Genomic DNA, 21,975 nt, shown 5'->3' with positions numbered 1-21,975 from the left:
GCTCTACAGTAGCGGTTCTCAACCTGTGGGTCATAACCCACAGGTTGAGAACCGCTAGCAGGGTCGCCTAAGACCATCGGAAAACAGATATTTACATTATGATTCATAACAGTAGCAAAATTATAGTTATGAAGTAGCAACGAAAATAATTTTATGGTTGGGGGTCACCACAACATGAGGAACTGTATTAAAGGGTCGCGGCTTTAGGAAGGTTGAGAACCACTGTAAGGAAGGGACTTTCGTTCTTTGCTCTTCTAGAGAAGGGCATAGTTTGGGATTCTGTGAATACTTTCTGTAAGGTTGGCAGCATTACCAAATAAATATACAAGACATCCAGTTACATGTGAAGGTTTATTTTCTAACTGCCTATGCAATTTTGTAATTTATTGATAAAAATGAAGATAGGACATTTAGAAGATCTCAATAAAGTCCATCCAGAGTGCAGTACAGGAGACGTGTCTTGCATACACAGCAAGTCTGGCATTCCTAATTCTGGGATTACAGTCAGAGTTGTATGGCATTTACATACATATATGACATCTTTGGCTTCTCTAAGCACTTATCAAAAATTATGTCCTGCCCAGCCGGCATGGCTCAATGGTTGAGCGTCGACCTATGAACAAGGAGATCATGGTTCGATTCCCAGTCAGGGCACATGCCCAGGTTGTGGGCTCAATCCCTAGTGTGGGGCATGCAGGAGGCAGCTGATCAATGGTTCTCTCTTATCATTGATGTTTCTATCTCTCCGTCCCTTTCACTTCCCCTCTGAAATCAATAAAAATATATTTTTTTAAATGACGTCCTTATCTTACACAATCAATTCTTGTAATTTTATTAGGAATTGCCCTTCACTTCTAATCAAGAGATTTTTCTTTGTCTTCTATGTTTATACACCAGCAACATAGCAATTGAAAAAGAAAAATTTCTGTCCCCAATTTTTGGGCATCATCCATAAACATCCAAGGATTATGATTTCGGATTGATTACTTTGAACCCACAGGATTATCTGACTTGATGGAATGGACAGCCAGGATGGAACAGCCAACCACCACATATCAAGCTTAGGGGGCACCAAGTCCCCCAGGAGACGGACAGAGGATGAGAACAAGGGAAAGGGCTAAAGCCTTATTTCTGCCTCGTGTTTTGTTGTCAGTCAGCATTTAGTAGAAAAACTTTGGGCGGAGGGGGGGCGGGGGTGGAATTGGACTTAATCCGTCAGTGTTTCTGAAAGACTGGGGAAATTGGTCCTCCTGGGAAGGCCGAGAATATAATGACAGTCAGTCGTAATGTAAGATGAGTGGCCAAGCTTTGCCTGCAAAGAAGTTCTTGTCCGCTGGGAGAAGGGCTTACGTGAGAGCTGTTCGGTCAACCCCTAGCTTTCCATTTTTACACTTTTCTCACTGCCTTCCTTACTGGAAAGGCGAAGATTTTGTTTTAGATTCTTTAAAAAAAAAATCAGAACAACATAACAACAAGAAAAAGTTTACTGACAAATACCAATGCCTCAAGAAGTTAACTCTTTTATTCTTTAAAATCTCAATTAGGTTCTCACATATCATTTCATTGCGCATTCTAACTGTGCAGACTCTTGGCTCTGCTCCGAGGCCCTTCAGGCTGAGAACCAACACCCACCACTCACTGCGGAACCCAGGCCCGAGGTTTGGTTGATTGGCAGGTCATTCTGATTAAAGATAAACTGAAACTCACAAAGGGCAAAATGTGCACAGTTGATCCATTAGAAGTGAAATGTCAAGCTTTGGACCTTCAAGTGTACGTCTTCCCAGGGGAAGAACATTAATTGCACCTTGGACCTACCCAGGGGCAAATGCGGGAAGTCGGGTGCACACTAGAGAGCTTGGAAACCAAGACTGTGAATGTTGGTGCCTCTCATTAAAGAGTCCCATCCCACGGAGCTATGATGAGATAACCTGGATTCAAAACTAGTTATTTCAAAGAAAAGCCGAGATTGAGACACTGGAAGTCTCCCTTATGTCACGTGATCAAATGTCTGACCCTTAGACCATGGTGACAAGACAGAGAATGAAGGCCAAGGATGAGATGATCTTTACCGAGCTACCAGTGCAAAGGCCCTGTGCCTTCTTTGCCTTTCTTTTCTATTCTCTTCTTCCTCCAGGTGATAGAAGAGGACTGAGCATCTAAGCAAGGGAGAAGGAATCATACTGTAATAGAAGAGTCACATGTCTCTACACCTTACTTTACATTTCAGTGATAGTGAAATCACAGTGAATTAAAAATTGAATTCAATGGGTTGTTTAAATGCATCTAAATATCTGGTCCACTCACTGATGGCATCTCCCTCCTTTGAACCAGCTATTTCAATTTCTGGTCTCCTCTCTGAGCTGTAACATCCCCATGAGTGGGGAAGGGGACCCCAATGGCGGCCCACTGTGTGGGCCAATGAGTGAAACTTTGCTATGTTTCTGGGACCACTGGCTTCTGGGTACCATTAAGTATAACACATCTTATTTCTGAAATAAGACATGGCTTTGTGGCTTCTCTGATGGAACATGGCATTTTTGAATGGTCTCACTGAGAAGGCCTGGTGCATTAGAAACCCTTCAAAATGCAAAAGCCTTTTTGGGTCAAAAACACTCCATTAGTTTGACTTCTTCTTAGTTGGGGGGTCAAGCGTGAATCTATTTCAGTCAGAAGACTGTTCACATAGAATCAGTTTGCCATCAGAATCCTTTCTTTGTTAGCATTAGAGTCAACATTAGTGTTTTGTAGAAAGTAATAATAAATATTACTGGAAAATGCTAAGTTTCAAACCAGCCACGACTTTAGAGCTATGTATGAAAAACTATTGCTGTAATATCACTTATTGACTTCCACGAGTATTGGCTTTTAAGACACTGCATATTTTTTTTGCATATAGTGCAAAAGATCAGATGATCAAGTCTTCCAAATTTGGCTGAAGTAGATTGCCAAGTGAACATAAAAGAGATTTTTCTATCTTGTGCGACATCATTGTACCATATACAATATAAGCATGTGAGATTCCTAACCTTGGTCACATTCCAAGTGACATTGATGGCAAACTATGAGAAGAATTTACTTGTGCGACAGAAGATCTGTAAACATGCCCCTGGCATTATTCTTCTGCCAATTATACCACAACATACAATAAAAAAGCACATATCACAACAAACAGGGGCCATATCTAAGTACACGTAATTATTTTAAGATCTAAGACAACCTGCCATAAAGTTATCAACAGAAACAGAAGAAAATTTCCTGAATAATAAGACAAAACCTCTTGTGCATTGAGATTGTTCTTTGAACCTTTACGATTTTACCCCCACTATTCTGGCCCCGCATTAGATGGGCTGCTCCAGGTCAGTGGCGTTAGCCACATTTTCTGTTAAAGGACATTTGAAATCTGGTGACATCAAGAGACGACCACACTTGCTGTGGTCCACGTCACCATTTCACTGACAGTCTGAATCTCAACCACTTTCCCCATTTCCTCCGAGTCCCAATGTTCCCCATCTTAGAGAACAAAATTTTAATTGCAAATGTCTTTCATTGATAATTTCCACCATCATGCTTCAAGACCTAGGGTGTGCTTCCCTGTGTGTGTGTGTGTGTGTGTGTGTGTGTGTGTCACATGCATGTGTGTGCCTGTGTCTGTGTTGTTTGCATGCCTGTGCCTATGTATGCATGTGTGTATACATATGTGGCACCTACACACTTATAGTCACAGTTTTCTTGAGGGAATATGCAAACCCACCTGTTTTGAATGAAGTGAGAATTCACCTTTCGCACATTTAGCCAATCGTAGCCCATCTTTTCTCTACTCCAAAGAAATGCAGGGTGCCTGGTCCCCAAATTCTGCCAAAGGCAAATGTTACCTCTGTAACACTGAGTTGCACAAGCTTTGTTTAAATACTGAGGACATTCTTGACATGTTATCAAATGATCAAATTTTGTTCATGCTTCAAGGAGTGGTCTGTGTATGAATTATTCATCCTCAGCCACTCTCCTTCCTCGTGGCTCCATCTGACCTGCTAGATTTCAACATCTGAGCAAACACCTGACCATGGCACAGCTTCATTGTCCTGTGGTTCTAACCATCATCGACAACCAGGTACTAAGCATGAATGAGACGACCATTACTTGCAAGAGTTTTATTTTGCTCTTGGAATGTCAGTGGCACTTCCTCTGTGGACAAGGTATTTTCATAGATCAGGAAAGAAGGGGCTGAAAGGAAGATTGGTGCACAATGATGAACCGAAAAAGGACAAATCTGGAGGCCACTTGGACAGGGGACCCTCATGTCCCCCGGCTCCCGAGGTTACTCTAAATGCACTGCCCAGAGCGGAGCTTTGCAAACTCCTGTGTGCGTGAGTCCCGTGGGGGCCTGCTGACCATACAGACTCTGGTCTCTAAGTGGGGCAGGGCCTTGGCCTCTATGTGGCTAATAAGTTCTCAAGGGGCCTGGGAGCCATATGTTGAATAGGAAGGGGCTAGTACATTCCAGCAAAAATTAGTGCAGACAACAGCCTAGTTCCGTCTGTACATGTTCTCACAACTGGTAATTCCTGATTGACCAATTTCACGCTGCACAATTAAGCCCACTGGGAAAAGGCAGAAATGGAATTATTATATTTTGTGAGTACAGACTCCCCCTGCTCCATTTGCTGTATTAACAGATAGCCTCCAGAACATAAACCATTTTCTCTGCTTGAAAAGAGTTTAAACAATGATGTGAGTGAACACTGATCCACAGTTCAAGGCCATATTGCCTTTGCTATTGGATTGCATAAATACCTTATATTACAGCTGATAACCTTATGGAGAAATGCCTTCCCTTCGCTCTCAGCATGCTGGATGTCTGTCCATCCTGCAGGATGTTTGCAATCGCCCTATACCAAGTCCTGCGAAATACAAAAATTTGAACTTTGGGAGTTTGCTTCAGACAAAGCATCTAAACAAGGAACCCTCTCGAAGGTGGAGATGCTTGTTGCGCCACCAGATCAAAGGAGAAGATGGATTTTGCACGTCTGTGCAGTGTGTTTAAGAATGCATCCACACATTTTTGTTCAAAGGAGCTCAGATGTGGAAATGGCCGCAGAGTGAACCGAGGCCAGCGCACCGCCATCAGACATTGCTCTGTTGTAACAGGAGAGTCCGAAGTTCTCTCTCCCGCTGGTCCTCCTGCCTGTACTTCTCCTCCAGTTTCTGCTTCTCGGAATCCGCGCAGTAAAACGTGCAATCGGGGCTCTTCCGGATCTGTTCGAACTGACTGAAGTCAGCCACGTACTTGCCATTTTTGGAGAGAGAAACCACAGGCACGAACTCAAAGCCCCAGTAGATCTCCTCCGGGATGTAGGACGTGCGACTCTGGCAGACGGCGCTGGTGGACTCCACGGTGGCATTGAGGAGCACCACGAGCTCAAAGTCCTTCTCCTTCAGGTTTTGGGGTGTGAGATCTCTCAGGGGGCTGGTCTCATCCAGCACGTGGTAGAAGGTCAAGGGCAAAATGAGGAAGGGGCTCTCGGAAGAGGAGTCCACGTGGAACTTGACGGAGGCCTGGTTGAGGAGGATGCGCTCGCCCTCCTTGGTGACGTGGGTCTGCAGGAGCTTGCCGGAGAGCTGGCACTGGATCAGGAGGCTCTTGCGCATGTTGGCCACCTGGATCACCAGGCACAGCTTCCCGTTCTGCTTGGTGATGACCGCGCAGTGGCTGAACTTGATGGTCTCCGCCCGCTTCTTGGGTCTGGCGATTTTGGCCAGGAAGGTGCCCGTGATGAAGATCTCGATCAAGGTGGTGATGACCAGCTGGGCGACCAGCAGGAAGATGGCATGAGGGCACTCCTCCGTGATGGAGCGGACGCCATAGCCGATGGTGGTCTGGGACTCCAGGGAGAAGAGAAACGCCCCTGTGAGCGAGTCCACCTTCATGATGCAGGGGGTGTGGTTAGAAATGGGTTCACCAGGTTCTAGGTCCCCATGAATGAACGCAATGGCGTAGTAGATCACCCCGAAAAGGAACCAGGTCATGACGAACGTGGCCGCGAACAGGGTGAGTTTGTATCTCCACTTCATGTCGATCACGGTGGTCCACAGGTCTTGAAGGTAGAGTAAGTAGATGCCATCCACCTTGTCGATTCTCACATTGCTGTGCCCGCTCTTGGACATGACGCGGGGCCTGTCCGAGTGCTTCACCAGAGGCGCGCGGGACATGCTGAGGTGCACGGGGTCCATTGTCAGCCTCTTGGGACCACCTAAGGAAGGGACAAAGAGAGACGTTTTATCACTGTCACAGGTGGCAGAATGCCCAGCAGCTAGAGCCAGGATAAACATGTGACATGAGTATGAAAGCATGTGGATGGACAGAAGAAAGGAGACTTCTGCAGGCAAGACTAACCCACTTGGACTTGAGGAAGGCAGTAGGGCGAGGTGAGGAGCACGGCCCTGGAGACAAGCAAACCTGGGTTCAATGTGGACTCTCCCAGTTATCCGCTGGGTGAGCCGGGACAAGCTACTAACCTCTCTGGACCTCAGCTCTCTGATCTGTAACATGAGAATAAAGCCTAAACATGTGACATGAGTATGAAAGCATGTGGATGGACAGGGTTTTGTGATGGTTAAATGAAATAGTGCTATAAAGGGCCAAAACCAAGCCCCCATTCACCCCTTCCCCCCCCCCCCCCCGCCCGTTTAAAATGCGATGCTAATCTTCCCTTTGCGATACCATACTCACATGCATCTACCCCACAGAGTGTTAGGAATGCTTATGTATATCCAGCTACCATAGATTTCCAATTGTAGAGAATTTAAAAAGAAGTTGACTAAGCATAGGGTCAGTATAGATAGAACTAAAATTTACCATCCATAGTTAGTTCTTGATAAGCGATGGAGAATACAAATACAAATTTTTAAAACTTGTAATAAAAATATTTAAAACTTACCCTTTGGCATGGTATTCCCTATAATAGCCATTTATCTCCCCACCCCCACCACCCCGGCCGCCCAATCTAATGAATACTTTAGAACCCACGACCTCTCCTAATCTTGATTACATCGGAAAAGACTAAGTTGTCACCAACACAAAACAAACATGTAGTGAATAATTAAGCTTGACAAATAGCTTAATCGATATGCTGGTTAATCTTAGAAGTGCTATCAATATCCCATATCAGGTATGGCATTTCGGTATGGCACGCACATGCTGCCTTACTTCTTTAGAACTAAGCGGAACCAGCTCGGGGATGTACTTTAAAGAGTTAAAGCACAAGTGAACACACGCAGGCATGGAACAGTGGGGCCAGCAGACCTACCAGGAAGAAAGCTGGGCTCCCACGCTGGCTGCTGGTTCACAGACAGGGACACGCCGGGTGTGAGGCCACCCAGCCTCTTATAGTACCTGCCCGGGGACTGAGCTGAGTCACCCCTACATTCCTTGAAAAGATAATGGGACTGATTAGGGGGAACTCTACCTGGTTGGCATGTTTATTTTTCCCACCCCAAATGGCATTTAAAAAAATTGTTAAAACTCCCCGTGATAAAAAGGAACTGGTATGCAGCGGCCTGTGATTCATGCAGTACTCTTGCTTCAGAGCAGCAGGACCTCGATAGGAGGTTTGAGAGTAATCCTCAGCAAATCCCGCCAAGGAAAGTGAAACTGGATCCATCCCAGGCTGACACGTGGAGATACAGGGACTCCAGGCCCTTTAGTGTTCCTGCTCCTTTAGCGAGAGCGTGCCATTTACTGAAGGTCCCCTGGAATGATCTGGCTTTTTTCTTGGAAAAGGAAAGTCATTTTCTCTTTTCATTTCCATTCAAAGAAGGGCCATGAGCTATTCCGAATTTATTTTACCCACTGAAGCCTATTCCACTTATTTGGGGATCCATTTAAAAGAAACGCACAGGGTCCCATGGGCGAGCCTGGGTCTGTGAGGCCCCCCAGCCTCACGTCTCCGTGGCCCCAGGGAACGGGACCAGGGGGAACTTTCGGAAGCAAGGCCACGCTGGCGTGCCCAAGGGCACAGTCAAGCTCAGAACTCCCGCTTCGCAGAGACAAGTAGCTGCATGCACTTAACAAACAGCCTGCAGGGAAAGAGCGTGCCATTCCAGCCGCTGCAATCGGAAGGGAGGCTGCAGATTGGAGTGTGAGTGAAACACGGGGTCCTGGGCACAAGCAGCTACTGGAAAACTTGGCCCTGGGTGTGTGAAGGCCGTGCCATGGAGCTCCTGCCTTAACCTCTCCCACAGGGGCAGCGGGCCAGCCGGAAGAGCTGCATCCGCTTCCTCCGCCCCGTTCCTGCAGGCCTGGTGTCAGCATTAACGACCCCAGCAGCGCCTCCTAGTGGAGCCCCTGCGCGTGGCCGGGGCAGGAAGACCTGCAGCCTCTGGGTCTTGGGGTTAGCATCTCTCCGTGAAAAAGAGCAGCTGGGGGCCAGCACTCAAGGGTAGACACCTTCGGCCTCCCTCTCTGCACCCCGTGCCCCCAGCGCTGCTTGCTGCCTGGTCACTTACTCAGCAGGTCAGAAGCCGTCTTCTTCAAGGCGGGCGCACCGTCCTGGCTCCCCTTCGCCCACCGGGCTACCATGGGGTGCTGCTCCTGCCTGGAAGAGAGAGGGACACGTGGGGTTCACAGGTGTTTACAAAGAAACTGGCCCAGTGAAACGGACCCTCAGCAACCCCCCTCCCCCCACCCCAAGGGCTGGGGCCTAGCATTCATCTCCAACCCCTGGCAGTCTGGCAAGGTGCCAGGTGCAGGCTCAGGAGTGTTTCAGGATTAAATTGCAGCCCCAAGCCCAGCCCTCGGGAGGGAATTCTCACCCTCCGGAGGGAGTTCCACCGTGAAGCCCCCTGGAAAGAGGGTGAACTGGCCCCCATTGAGGCCCACTGTCCACTGGCCCGGGCAGCAGGCAGGAAGGGGAAGTGCGGAGGAAGTAAACACTGCGGGCTGAAGGGAAGAGTCTAGAATATTTTTACCGCCTGTGGAAACGCATTATTGTTGTTGAGTCACAGACCATCAGAGTTGAAAGGATTGTCAGTACCTAGGCATCTGACACCCATTTTGCAAGCGAGGTGGCTGAGACCTGGGCAGTGGGACACACCCGCCTTCCTCACGCAGACGGTTCACGGCAGGAAGAACAAGGCCAGCGTTCCTAAGCCTCGGCCACCAGCGTTGAATGTGATCGCTTTCAAATCAACAGGTTCTGTTACCTCCTCCTTTTCTGAAATGCCTCTTCCTGAGCCTCTCTCTCTCTCTCTCTCTCTCTCTCTCTCTCTCTCACACACACACACACATACACTCACACTCGTACACACTTCTTATCTGTCTTCCACAAAGAAGGGTATCTACACTTCACTCTTCTTTTCTAATCTACCAATGATTGTAAATAATTGCAATAGTTACTCTTCTATCATTAAGTAGTCCCAGCTATCAACCTGCGTAGCCTCTTCTACGAGCAGTTCTCCCGGGTGTTAGTGAGTTTGGCAAATGACCTCTTTCTCCGTCATCCCTCTGTGGGGATCCAGCAGCAACCTCACTCACATGCCTGCTTTATCACTTACACTTTATCAGGTGCTTAAAAAAAAATTATTGATTTCAGAGAGGAAGAAAGAGGGAGGAGAGATAGAAACATCAATGATGAGAGAGAATCATTGACTGGCTGCCTCCTGCACGTCCCCTGCTGGGAATCGAGCCTGCAACCCAGGCATGTGCCCTGACAAGCTGTGACCTCTTGGTTCACAGGTCAACACTCAACCACTGAGCCACACCAGCTGGGCATCATCGTATGCTCTTAATTTACAGTATTTTATTCCTCCTCAGGAGGAGGGAACTGAGGCACAGACAGGCTGAGTGAATCACCCAAATTCTCTGCAGCTGGCAGGCGACAGCAGGGGCCCCCGGAGGCGCCTGTGCCCGTGCTGGCCACCACCCGACACAGGTGCTCAAGCTCAGCGGCCTCAGAACCGCCTGCAAGGCTGGGAGTTTCTGATTCAGTAAGTCTGGGTGGAGCCCAAGAATTTGCATGTCTGAGAAGTTCGCAGGTGATGCTGTGGCTCCGGGAACACAGGTGGAGAACCAGCAGGCCGTGACATACAGGTTAAGTGATTCCCCTCTCCCCCCACCCCCACTGCCTCTTAGCATTCTCAGGTAAGACTATTGCACACAGGCCATGCAAGCATCGTTGATTAGTTTCCAGAATGTCCAATCTATACCATCTTGATAGGTGAATGCCAGCTACTCAGTGGACCAGTGCTAGGTATTAACGATGTTTTTCCTAGTTAGTACAACACTGATACCTTCTAAAAACCTAGAGCCCTGCTGAGTCCAAGTTTGTAAGTTTCCCATTTGCCTGTGCTGGGAAAACTTCTCTCCTCGTGTTCCAGGGGCAGGGGAGGGGGGGAAACAAGGTCTTTGATCCTGCAGAAAAATGACCAAATGAAAGTTGGGGAGGCAGCAGGTTCCCAAACCTGGACTTTCTCCCGCCTCAGGGAGTCCTTCTCTGACCTTCCATGAGGTGGTGGGTATGGAGGAGTGAACCCCAACTCGAACTGTAACTTTGGCTATAATCAAAATTTGATGGGAGTTTGACTTTAAAGCTCTAGAAAAACAGCTTCCTGTTTGTAAGAAAAGTTGCTCAAAAACTCAAAAAGCTTTCTTGGATGTTGAATATTACTGACAAAACAATTTTTTGGTGATCTCTCTCTCTCTCTCTCTCTCTCTCTCTTTGCTATGAATCCAAAATACCTGGGTTAAATTTCACTTTAAAGGCACACAAGTTTAAATATTAAGTAGGCAAAGAAATGCTTGACAAGGGGTTCACTGGACTCAGAAGGTTTAAAAGTAATTGACAATAAAATCAGTGGGGCTTAGCTATCCTCCCTTTGGATCCTGGGACCATGCCACACGGCACACGGGACCTCTGGCACTGGCCTCCCGCCATCGTCCCCTGCTCCTCCCCGCTGTCCAGGACGCGCTTCAGTGGCTGGCCTGCCTGTTCTGATTCCACTTCTTGATTCCACCCATGTCTGCCGAGGACACGGATGGCTGTGCCCAGGTGGCCTTGGAAAGGAACACACTCCATGAGAAGGAATGAGGTGGCCCGAGTTGACTCCCAGAGGATCCCCAAGGGTGGCCTCTGGTCCTTGTCTGCAGGGAAATGACTCTTTCCTCCCGGAGACCCATTCCCTCCCTCGGGCCTGGAGGACTGAGGACGGCCGGCCGGAAGGGTGGCAGCTCCTGGGCGGCTGGGGAATTGGCCATGGTTCCTCAGAGAATCACACTGCCATTGCGGGAAGAGCTAGCTGAGATTATGGCACCTCCATGACCCCATTTCCTCTGTCCTAATGACCTCGGTCTTAACTATAGGAACTGGGATCTAACTCGAAGAGCTGCGGTCATTGTTGCAATTGCTCATTGTTTGCTGCTGCCAGTTATGGGCCACCAGGATCTGTCCATAGAATCCCTCCCTGCAGGGGAGTGTGTTTTCACCCATGTGTCCCATGCGGTCATGTGACTGCTTTGGCCAATGGAGTGTGAGGTGGGGTGACTCGGGCCACACCTGGACAGAGGGACATGGCATGGTCTTGGATGAGGCTCAGGTTGGGCTGTTCCTTCTATGGGGACCAGGAGGAGGGGACACTTGGACCCAAGCTATAGCTGAACCAAAGCTGACTCAACAGACGGTGAGAAAAACTTCTGTTGCCACGAGCCATTGAATTCTTGGAATTGTCACCGAGACAAAACCCAGTGAATGCCTGACCACAGATACCCTTTCTACAGATTTTGTGCTGGAGGGTGATGGGCCTGACCTACAAGGTGCTGTGCTTAACGGAACATGTAAAGCCATCGGCTATCCTTAATGTAAACTCTAAATCTTGGTCTGTGACAAAACGCGGAATAGAAAAAGTCCAAATGAACAAGATTCCAACTGGAAGAAGGTGAATGGAGAAAAGAAGTGAAAAGTTGAATACGTTTTCTCATTAAATACTTCTCAATCAATATTTAAATGTATCTTGACAAGACAACTTTTCAGGGCAAGGAATAGGGCCTTAGATACCATGACTCGAATGTTCTGTGGAGCAGGAAGCCCTTGGTTGGGGACGTGGTGGCCGGGCGGTCTGTGAGGACAGACACACTGGGGGGTGCTGGGGGCCATCATCATCAGGTCGCTGCTGGCTTTGGCTGAGAAGGGGGCACCAGACACTTCTCAAAGCATTTTCAGAGAGTGTTCTAACTAACCCTGGGAACAAAGTATTTTCTCGATGTTCTAATGAGGACGCTAAACTTAGATTAGATAATTCGCACTCGTTCATAAAGTTAATCCATGGAGGGCCACGTTGGCAAACCAGATCTGTCTATCTCCACAGCTGTGCTCCCATCTACCCACTGTTCTCAGACTCACTCACAGAGGGCACCTCTTCTCACATGCACTGCAACACAGCGTACGTTCATTCCTGCTCATTCCGAGTTAGTATCTGTTCTAGATAAAGAGCTGTGATTGATTGGTTGCTCATCCTGTGCCCCTTCTTACAGAGGCGCCATGTATTAATTTAGTTCTCACATCATTTCTGAAAGACGGACTGTGATCATTCCTGTATTCCTGGTGAGGCAACTGGTGTAGAGCACAGGGTCTGGGCCCAAGTCCATGCTCCTTACCCCTGCACCCCTGGTTCTCCAAGTTCAGAAGCATTCGGATGACCTGGAGGACTTGACACACATTTGGCGCCGCCATGAGTTTGTGACTCAGCAGGTCTAGAGAGGGGCCTGGGATCTGCATTTCTAATAAGTCCCTGGAGCTCCCCAGTTCTGAGACCACACTGCGAGAGTCAGCGCTACACCGTTCGCCGCTCAGTGAATTGTGTAGACGGCGTGGGAAATTCACAAACACGTAAACTGGGTTGTCTGCAAGTTCAGACTCACTACCTTGAAACAAAGGAGCAGAAACAGAAAGTCCATGGGGTTAAATAAACAAATATGGCAGCTGCCGGGCGGAGTCTCCAGGTAGCCAGAAGTGCCCCAGGGAACAGAAGTTCAGGCCCACTGGCTTATTCTACTGGGACAGGGGGTACCATCCCGGAGAACACGGGAGGCCTGAGGAGGGAGCATGGATTCCGGGGCCATGAGAGCTGCAGCCGGAAGGACCTTAGCTGGCCTCCTGCTCAGCCTCCCCTGTGCGTGGTGATTACAGGTGTTCCCAAAGCAAGTGATGTGGTCAGATGACCGGGACGCTTTCCCTACCAAACCTCTAAACACCCCATGGTCTGCACCCATTGGAGAGTCATACCACGTGTTTGTACAGCGCAGGCTCTGAGAAGTCCTACAGCACAGACAGCTGCCTAACTGGCGTTTATCTGACGTTTCCAGGACATTGAAGAGTGCCAATCTGGTCTAAACTGTACTTTACGTCTGGGGCGGGGGAGGGGGGGGAGGGGTGAAGGATAAAAAAGAGAGTGATTTGTTCAAAGTCACTGCGTCAATGGCAAGGTTAGTCCATTCTATAGGCAGACACCTCTCTTGGTTATCATGAAATATCCTGAGGTGAGTGGTCCATCTCACTGGACACTGGAGGTAGGTCAGCATAGAGTAGGGGGACCCCCAAGGGCAGCATGGCATCACTTGGGGTTCATTAGAAATGCCAGTTCTCGGGCCCACACTTGACCTTCTGAATCACGATTTCTCAGTGCTGCCCAGGAACGTGGCTTACAAGGAACGCAGCCCCCCAAAGGCTCCCGTGGCTGGTTCGCCTGAGATGATGGCGTGTGACTTGGCCCGGCCTTTCTTTTGTCCTATTATCCGCTGGAAAATCAACAAGCGCTCCTTTCAAAACAAACCCCACATTTTGCATTGCATGGGAGCGTCTAATGATCCAATTTGCCTCTGTGGTCAGATATTTAGCCTTTTCCCTATGTTTCCATTCCATTGTTATTGTTTTGAATTCCATAAGTCCTAAAAAGTCCCTTTCCATCTCTGAATGTGGTTTGCATAGTTATACCCTTTCCTCCTCAACACAGAGTCTTTTTTTATTTTTTTATTTTTTTTCATTCCATAGAACGTCAACCTTTCTCCACTCGGCAAAGACAAGTTTCAGCACATACTGGGTTCAACGGGAGACTCATTTTCCATTTTCCATGGCAAAGAATCTGAGCACCGGAATAAGTCAGAGGTATCATTTGCCGAAAGTGTTTGTAAAGACAGTTTAATTTCAGGCCCTTTATTTGCGAGAGAGCTGGCTAACCCAAATAAAACATTATCCATCTGTCTGTTGTTACGAGTGACCAACTTCAGCTGCACGTTATTACTTAATAGCAGCTAACTTTCCTATAGAGTAAGCCTGCGCAGCAGCTGAAGGGAGAATGGAAATTTCCTTTGGTCTACCCCCCTGGCCTTGCCATGCTCCGACATGTGAAGAGCTTGGTAATAAGCACCGTCTCCCTGTAATCACAGCAGGGCTCGGACCTGCATTGTTGTGAGATGACTGGGGAAGCTTATGTCTGAGGCGGGGAAAGAAGCCCAAGGCGGACCGAATGCCTTAGCCTCCCGGAGGCGCTGCCCCCATCTTCTCAGCAGAGAAGAGGCTCCTGGGATCTTGTCTGCATTAGTTCAAAGGCAGCACAGACAAGACAGCCCCGTTCCCATAAGGAGAAGGAAGCGCAGAGCGTTGGAGTCCTTCTGGTGTGACCTGAAGTAAGTGAGAGTGGAAGGCATCTGCTTTTGCAGACAGTGCTGGTGGAAAAAGATTTAAAAAAAATATTATATATACATATATATATATACACACACACACACACGTATATATTATTGATTTCAGAGAGGAAGGGAGAGGGAGATAGAAACATCGGCTGCCTCCTGCACACCCCACACTGGGGATCGAGCCCGCAACCCAGCCATGTGCCCTGACTGGAATCGAACTGTGATCTCCTGGTTCGTAGGTCAATACTCAACCACTGAGCCACACCAGCCGGGTCTCACTCAGTACTTAATGTCAGTGCAGGAGGGTCCGCCTGGGGTGAGGTTTGAGGGGGTGCACGGGGTTGCCTGGGACACCTAAGCAGAGATGAAACTGGGGTCTATGTGTCTGTCATTCAAGGAAGGGCCGGCCAGGAGGACCGCCTTTCATGTCTAAGTACAAATGGAGTCTGAGACATGTAAGCAGGTGAATTCTCCTGGACAGAGAGTGTGGGAGAAGCAGTCCACGCTGAGCCGGGCAGCTCCGGGGCCGGAGAAGGGAGAGGGAGATAGAAAGGAAGAGGGGAGAGAGACTGATGAGAGAGAATCACTGATTGGCTGCCTGCTGCACGTCCCACACTGGGGATCAAGCCCACAACCCAGGCATGTGCCCCGACTGGGAATGGAACCGTGACCTCCTGGTTCATAGGTCAATACTCAACCACTGAGCCAAGCCGGCCGGGCCTGGTAGAGAAGGATTTCATTCAGTGTATTCCACTTCATGAAACCTCAAACTAGTCTCAGTTGGAGCGTGAGAAAAGGGAGAAAAGAACTGGGAGCAAGCAAGGGTGCCGCTTCCTCTCACCCTCATCGTTGTCCTGGAAAGCTGCTCAGGGCAGATCCCGGAGTTTTTATAAGGCGTCGTTATAGAATTTGCAATGTCTCAAGGTGATTTCCCCCTAAATAAACCTCTCACTCACTAAGACAGTGAATGCACCACCGTTAACTACTCACGTCTTTCTCTGTCTCGCATTATAATATTTTTACGATGTGAAGGCATGGAGATATAGAAAGAGAATTACATTACCGACTTCAGGCTGGCTTGGTTTACTGGCTTCCTTCTGTTTAAAATGAATTTGGAACTGTTGGTCTCTGATGGATGATTAATGGACTTGGGTGTGACTCACCTGCGTACGAGGGTGGAATTCTTCTCCTTGGTCATTTCTATGCTCATTATTATCATGATTGGAATCTCGTCCCAGAAAAAGGCAAGAGCAACTTTTGCTTGATTTGGGACCGAGTTATTTAACAATGGGACGAGTGTTCTGAAGGTTTTGAAATTCACTCTCACTGTCAGTCTAATCTTTGACCACATTGCTCTGATATGGAAACTGGATAGCACAGGGTCTCTGGGGAACACAGCTAACACCAACATTCTTGGATTGCAGTCCGTTTACTTTAGGAACTGGCAGTATTTCCGAATTGTCTGCTTGTCCCAAAGTTGAAAACATAGACTCTGTGAACGTTGAGTGATAATAAGGAAATTTCACATGTCAAAATACTTCCCTTCACATTCTATCAGAGCCTGAGCCCTCCGAGAGAAGCAATACCCATCGGTAAACAGTGTGAGAAAACATGTTCTAACCATCGGTGGTTAATCGGCTTGAGTACTGTTGGCCCAATTGTGGTGTTTTTCGGGCTGTTGGGTAAAATACAAGATGTCCCGTTAAAATTAAATTTCAGATGGACAACAGCCAATTGTTTAGTACCAGGATGCCCTGTGCAGATGAGATATAAACATACACTAGACATTAGTCATTGTCTGTCTGAAACCGATCAGTGGTTCTCTCTAGATACAGGACAAGGTGCTGAGGCCAGAGCCATGCCGTGAAGGGCTCAGTGGGCTCCCTGAGGACCATTGCCTTCCTCCTAGGAAAAGGAGCACCTCAGAGTTTCAGTCACAGCAGAGAGAGGCTCAGACTTGCTTTTTTTGTTTTGTTTTGTTAATCCTCACCTGAGGATATTTTCCATTGATTTTTAGAGAGTGGAAGGGGGAGGGAAAGACAGAGAAACATCGATGTGAAAGAGACACATCGATTGGTTGCCTCCTGCATGCACCCCAACCAGGGACGGGGATCGAGCCTGCAACCAAGGTATATACCCTTGACTGGAATCAAACCCGGGACCCACGGGCCAATGCTCTACCCACTGAGCCAAACCGGCCAGGCCAGACTTGCTTTTCAAAGTCATCACTTTGACCCAGCATGGGGAGTGGGTTGGAAAGACACAAGCATGGATGCTGAGAGTATGGTGAACTGTTGCTTTCAGGGACCCAAGCCTAAAATGCTGCTGCCTGGACCAGGGCGGTGCCAGCAGATCGAGAGAAGCGAGGACCCCATTCCAGGTGGACTCAAAGGGCAACTCTAACAGGTGGGGGTTGGGGTGAGGGTGGATAGGCAGATGAGGTCCCAAAGCTGACTCCTGACATCCCTGCATGAAAATGAGGTGACTAGGATGGTGGGAGTTTACTGGCTCAGATGGCACTGGACCTTCCTCTGAAATTCAAAAAGCATTCCTATGTTATCAGATAGCCCGGTTGCCCAATGGTTTGCTATCCTATGGGACTGGAGCTCACTTGGTACGTTGTTTTTTAAAAAAATATATTTTTATTGATTTAGGAGAGAGGAAGGGAGAGGAAGCGAGAGAGAGAAACATCAATGATGAGAGAGAACCATCGTCGGCTGCCTCCTGCACACCCCACACTGGGGATCGAGCCCGCAACCCAGCCATGTGCCCTGACTGGAATCGAACTGTGATCTCCTGGTTCGTAGGTCAATACTCAACCACTGAGCCACACCAGCCGGGTCTCACTCAGTACTTAATGTCAGTGCAGGAGGGTCCGCCTGGGGTGAGGTTTGAGGGGGTGCACGGGGTTGCCTGGGACACCTAAGCAGAGATGAGACTGGGGTCTATGTGTCTGTCATTCAAGGAAGGGCCGGCCAGGAGGACCGCCTTTCATGTCTAAGTACAAATGGAGTCTGAGACATGTAAGCAGGTGAATTCTCCTGGACAGAGAGTGTGGGAGAAGCAGTCCACGCTGAGCCGGGCAGCTCCGGGGCCGGCGGAGCAGGGCCACGGCAAAGGAGACCAAGAAGGGGCCCCGGGTCCAAGAAACACAGCTAGTCATGACCAGAGGTTTTAAACCCACGTCAGCATTCCTCTCGGACCAGCATGGGGAGGTGAATGGCTCTGTACGCCAATAGAGTGATTTGGCGTCGCTTTTCCGATGGCGATTTGACAAGTTCTACTCAAAGTTCAGAATGATTTCTACTCTTTGACCCAGTAAGTGTTTATCTAAGAAGGAATAAGAAATGTCAGGATTATATGTAAGCATGTTCTCTGCATTAGTTATACTATGAAAATATTCAAACCCACTTGATCACCCATAATAAAGGATGGATTTTACATTTATAACTATTTATACACTGAAATGTTAGGTAGTCTAAAAATCATGGCAAAGCTAAACAGGCGAAGTTAGAGACAGGCATGGGTAAAGCTGAGTGGATGGTGTGATCGCTCTCGTGGTCTCTCTAGGCAGGATTAAAACAAAATGCCTCTAAAATGTTAACCACAGTTATCTCTTCAAAGGAAAACAAAATTAGGATGGTTTTTCCATCGGATTTTCCATTTTTATGAAGTTAATCTGAAAAGTCAATTTCCCCAACAAAGACCATTCCCAAACGTTCCGGATCTTACGGTAAATGGGCTGCTCCTACCGAGAAACTCTCCACCCGCTGTCCTGGCCAACCCGTAAGGAAGAAGGAACTCTCAGACACGCGCGATTGTGGAGATCCAAGGACCAGGTGTCCAGCAAGTGAGGGCGACTATCATGTTAACACAAGGCTCCTTTTCATGGACTGCGTTAGCAGAGTGCACTTCGCCCAAGAGGAACGCTGACAAAGCAGTTTCCTGCCCAGTGCCTTTGCTCAGACAGGTCCCTTGACCCTCAATTCCTTCTCTGCTACCCATGCCTGACAAACTCCTATTCATCCCTGAGGCCCCGTTCAAATGCCCCCTCCTTTGGCTCCCAGGGAGAGAGTTCCTCTTGGTCCTCTCTTCCGCCTTTTGCAAACTGTCCACACCTCATGACCAAACTTCAGGTGTTGATGTAATGATCTGTTTAGAAACTTCTCTTTCTCTTTAAACGAGGCTCTGTGGGTGGGTATTCAATTCGTCTTTCAGCCCTAATGCCAGCACGAGGCCTGCCGAATGGTAGGGACTTACTGTTGGAGGGAGAAGTACGGGCAGAGGCCGTCCCAGCGAACTCAGAGCTGTCCAGGTTTTGTAACTGGAGGGGCTCATTTGAAGATATGGAATATGATGTTCTGGGTCAGAGGGGAACCAGTTCCAAACTAAGTGGGGGTGGAGGTGGGGTGGGGGAGGGGCACACATATGTCACTGACTTGAATGACCGAGCTAGAAATAAAGACTTAGACTCGATTTGGATTCAGAGCACAAGGACTATCCTTCAATGTTCTGCCTTGAAGAGAAAATGGTTCTACACTTCTCAAACTGACCAAGTTGATAAGCACTTGGGGTATCACATACCCCACTTAGTCCAACACATTTCTCTCTATGTGTGTTTCATATCCCACGCAGCTTCCGCACGCTGACCAGCCTCCACAGCGCCCTCAGGGGCCCCTCAGCTCTACCTGCTTCCTTAGAACAGGCATCTGATGGGTTGAGCCGAGGTGATCCAAGAGCGGGCCGCAAGGAGGTAATAGCAATAGAATCGTTCAAATGTAGACTCTACTGCATCCTTTTAAATGTTTATATTTTATGCATATTTTATAATGTACATCCTATGTTAGTACAGCACACAAGAAAGTATGTATTGTTCATGTATGTGTTCGTGTGTGTGTCTGTGTGTGAGTGTGTGTGTGTGTGTGTGTGTGTGTGTGAGTGTGTGTGTGTGTGTAGGGGGATTGTGAAATTTCAAAGCCATTGCTTTAGGCTAGTGGTTATTAAACTTTAATGTGCAGATTCCGTGAGGATCCTATTAGAATGCAAATTCGGGTTCAGAGGTCTGGGCTGAGTTCTGAGAAAGTGCACTTCCTGTGCGCACAGGTGATGGAGGCTGAGGCTGGAGGAGGCTGCCCTATGGGTGGCATCAGCCTTTTGCACCCAGGGCTGCTCATGGAACTATAGCACAGAACGCAGAAGCCAGTGTCCGTGACGGGCCTCATCGCTCCCACAGTGGCCATGGGGAAGCACCCCTGCAGATGCTGGGAGAAGGCACCTCATTCCAAGAAGAGGAAGGTGTGGGGGCCCAGAAGGCTGGTTTCTCTCACAGAACTCGGCCGAGAAGGGGCCTCTCAGAAGCTTGCTGGGCATATGGCTTTTACTGTGGGAGAAAGTTCAAGGTCACTAGCGGACTTTATGATGTTTTTAAAAGCATTGTTTATAAATCACCGTACAGTATTACAAACAGTCCTGTAGACAGCCGTTCTTTTCCAGGGTTTGGCCTCTATCTGGAAAGTTCCTTTATGAAAAGCATAGCTGGAAACCAAGGTCTTGGCCACTCCCGATTGTCAAAGGTCCTGTGACGCTAATGTTAAGGGGAAGGGGGGTAAGTCGGGAGGTTCTGGCTAATAAGAGCTACCTCCACACAGTCTCACCCTGATGGGCCACTGAGGTTGGGAGTTAATGGGTTTCAAATGCTCCTTGACCAAAGAAGAGGAGAAAAATGAAACACACACACACACACACACACACACACAGTCCTCAATAAATGTGAGTGAACACACACATACACACACACACACACACACACACACACACACTCATTATTGACGAATAATTCACAAAGTCTACCCACTGAGTCAAGTTTGTGTGTCCTAGTACAACTTCCCAAAGACTACCTTGGTCCAGTTGGAACCATATGCCTCAGCCTAATTTCTGAGCCAGTATGTGCTATGCAAAAGTGATTGCAAATACATTTTCCAATATCGCCATCGTCTATACTGTGTAACTGGTGTCAGTGAATAGTGACATATGACTGAATTATAAAGACGCTTCCCCTGAATCTAGGTCCACAACCACACACACATAATGCAGCCAAGCAGGACTTGGTCTCTAACCACCTTGATATCCAAGCAAGACCACACGTTCATGTTTAACCCACACAATGGAGAGGTTGGGGACCCATAGTCTAGGCTTCCTGAAGGTAGCATCTCAAGCTGTGGGAGTGGGGACAGGAGCGTGTGTCTGTTGAGAACAATAGTTTGGAATATGGGGGTTTGGAAAAGTGCCATGTAAAGAACTAGAAGAAGAAGAGTCTAAAATGGTGCTGAGAAGGAGCCAGAAAAGTCATTGGGAGGAGACCATAGCAATAGTATGAAATACTATGAAGTGCTGAATAAGATGAGAAATAAAATGTGCCCATCAGCTGAGCTGCTAGTGATTCTGGTGGGATGTGTGAAGACGTACTCCCGTGGACTGAAGAGTCATCACACAGCCAGTGAGGAAATGGAAGAATGTGGCATTTCTTTCCTCCTCAAAGGTCTTTTCCACACCCATTGATTCTGTTCCACAAGGTGCAAAGTCAGTGTTCCCTGACAGGGAGTCAGCATTGTGCCACACCGCTTACAACCCTTGACCATGGCCACATGGTCCTAAATCTTATCACCTAGATAATTCTCGTTTCCATCCCTGCTCCCTTGCCCTTTCATAGCTTCGGCCTGCCCATCTCCAGCTTTTTCTTGACCTCCTTCCCAAATGACTCCCTTTTAAAGCAAATATCTCTAAATGCAAATATAACCTTTCAAAAGTCTGTTTCTTCCCACAGCAATCTTTTTCCCTCTGCAGGTTCTTTTAAGACCCCCAACTCTCCTTTTACCACTAAAATGTAGCATCACCACACTTAGGACAGCATCATGATTTTCTCTCAATGTACCTGTTTTCCCCTCCACGTGGCAAGTTCTTTGAGGGCAGGGTTGGGGCCATGTTCATCTCTGTACCCACAGTAACACAATTCTTGGCATTCAATAGGTATCCAAAAAAAAAAAGTTGTAATGACTCATACTCATCACTCTAAAATGAATCAACAGAATAATAAAAAATGGACTAATAATCAGTCCATAAATTAAAATATGTGAGTGGTTTCAACACATTTATCATTACATGTGAAGTTTTCTAAATTGCTTCTTTGGAGTGATTTATAATATTTACACATTGTTCTATCTCTGTGGGAAATGAGTTTCCATAGTGTTGAAATCCCCTGGGCTAAGAAACTCTTCTTTTATCTGTCCTGATGCAGGCAC

At 47.9% G+C, this 21,975-nt stretch overlaps 1 protein-coding gene across 5 annotated transcripts in view; it reads right to left on the bottom strand.

The window, feature by feature from the left end:
• Window positions 1-43: 43 nt before the first annotated feature.
• Window positions 44-21,975, bottom strand: part of KCNJ15 (potassium inwardly rectifying channel subfamily J member 15) — a 43,303-nt gene continuing 21,371 nt past the window's right edge. For 3 of the 5 annotated variants that reach the window (XM_079762060.1, XM_079762059.1, XM_079762061.1), the window contains 2 exons: window positions 8,503-8,591; window positions 45-6,248 (listed from right to left, as the gene is read on the bottom strand). In XM_079762060.1, coding sequence (XP_079618186.1) covers window positions 5,122-6,248; window positions 8,503-8,575 — 1,200 coding nt within the window. In that variant the 5' untranslated portion in view covers window positions 8,576-8,591 and the 3' untranslated portion in view covers window positions 45-5,121. Of the gene's footprint in view, window positions 6,249-7,304; window positions 7,420-8,502; window positions 8,592-8,808; window positions 8,936-9,029; window positions 9,217-21,975 lie in introns of those variants that run through there. The other 2 variants (XM_079762058.1, XM_079762062.1) reach the window with 2 other exon arrangements.

This window comes from Cnephaeus nilssonii (genome assembly GCF_951640355.1).
Source record: "Cnephaeus nilssonii genome assembly, chromosome: 3".
Lineage (NCBI taxonomy): Eukaryota > Metazoa > Chordata > Mammalia > Chiroptera > Vespertilionidae > Cnephaeus > Cnephaeus nilssonii.
Note: the sequence above shows the minus strand (reverse complement) of the source record. Positions and strands in the feature narration are given on the sequence as shown.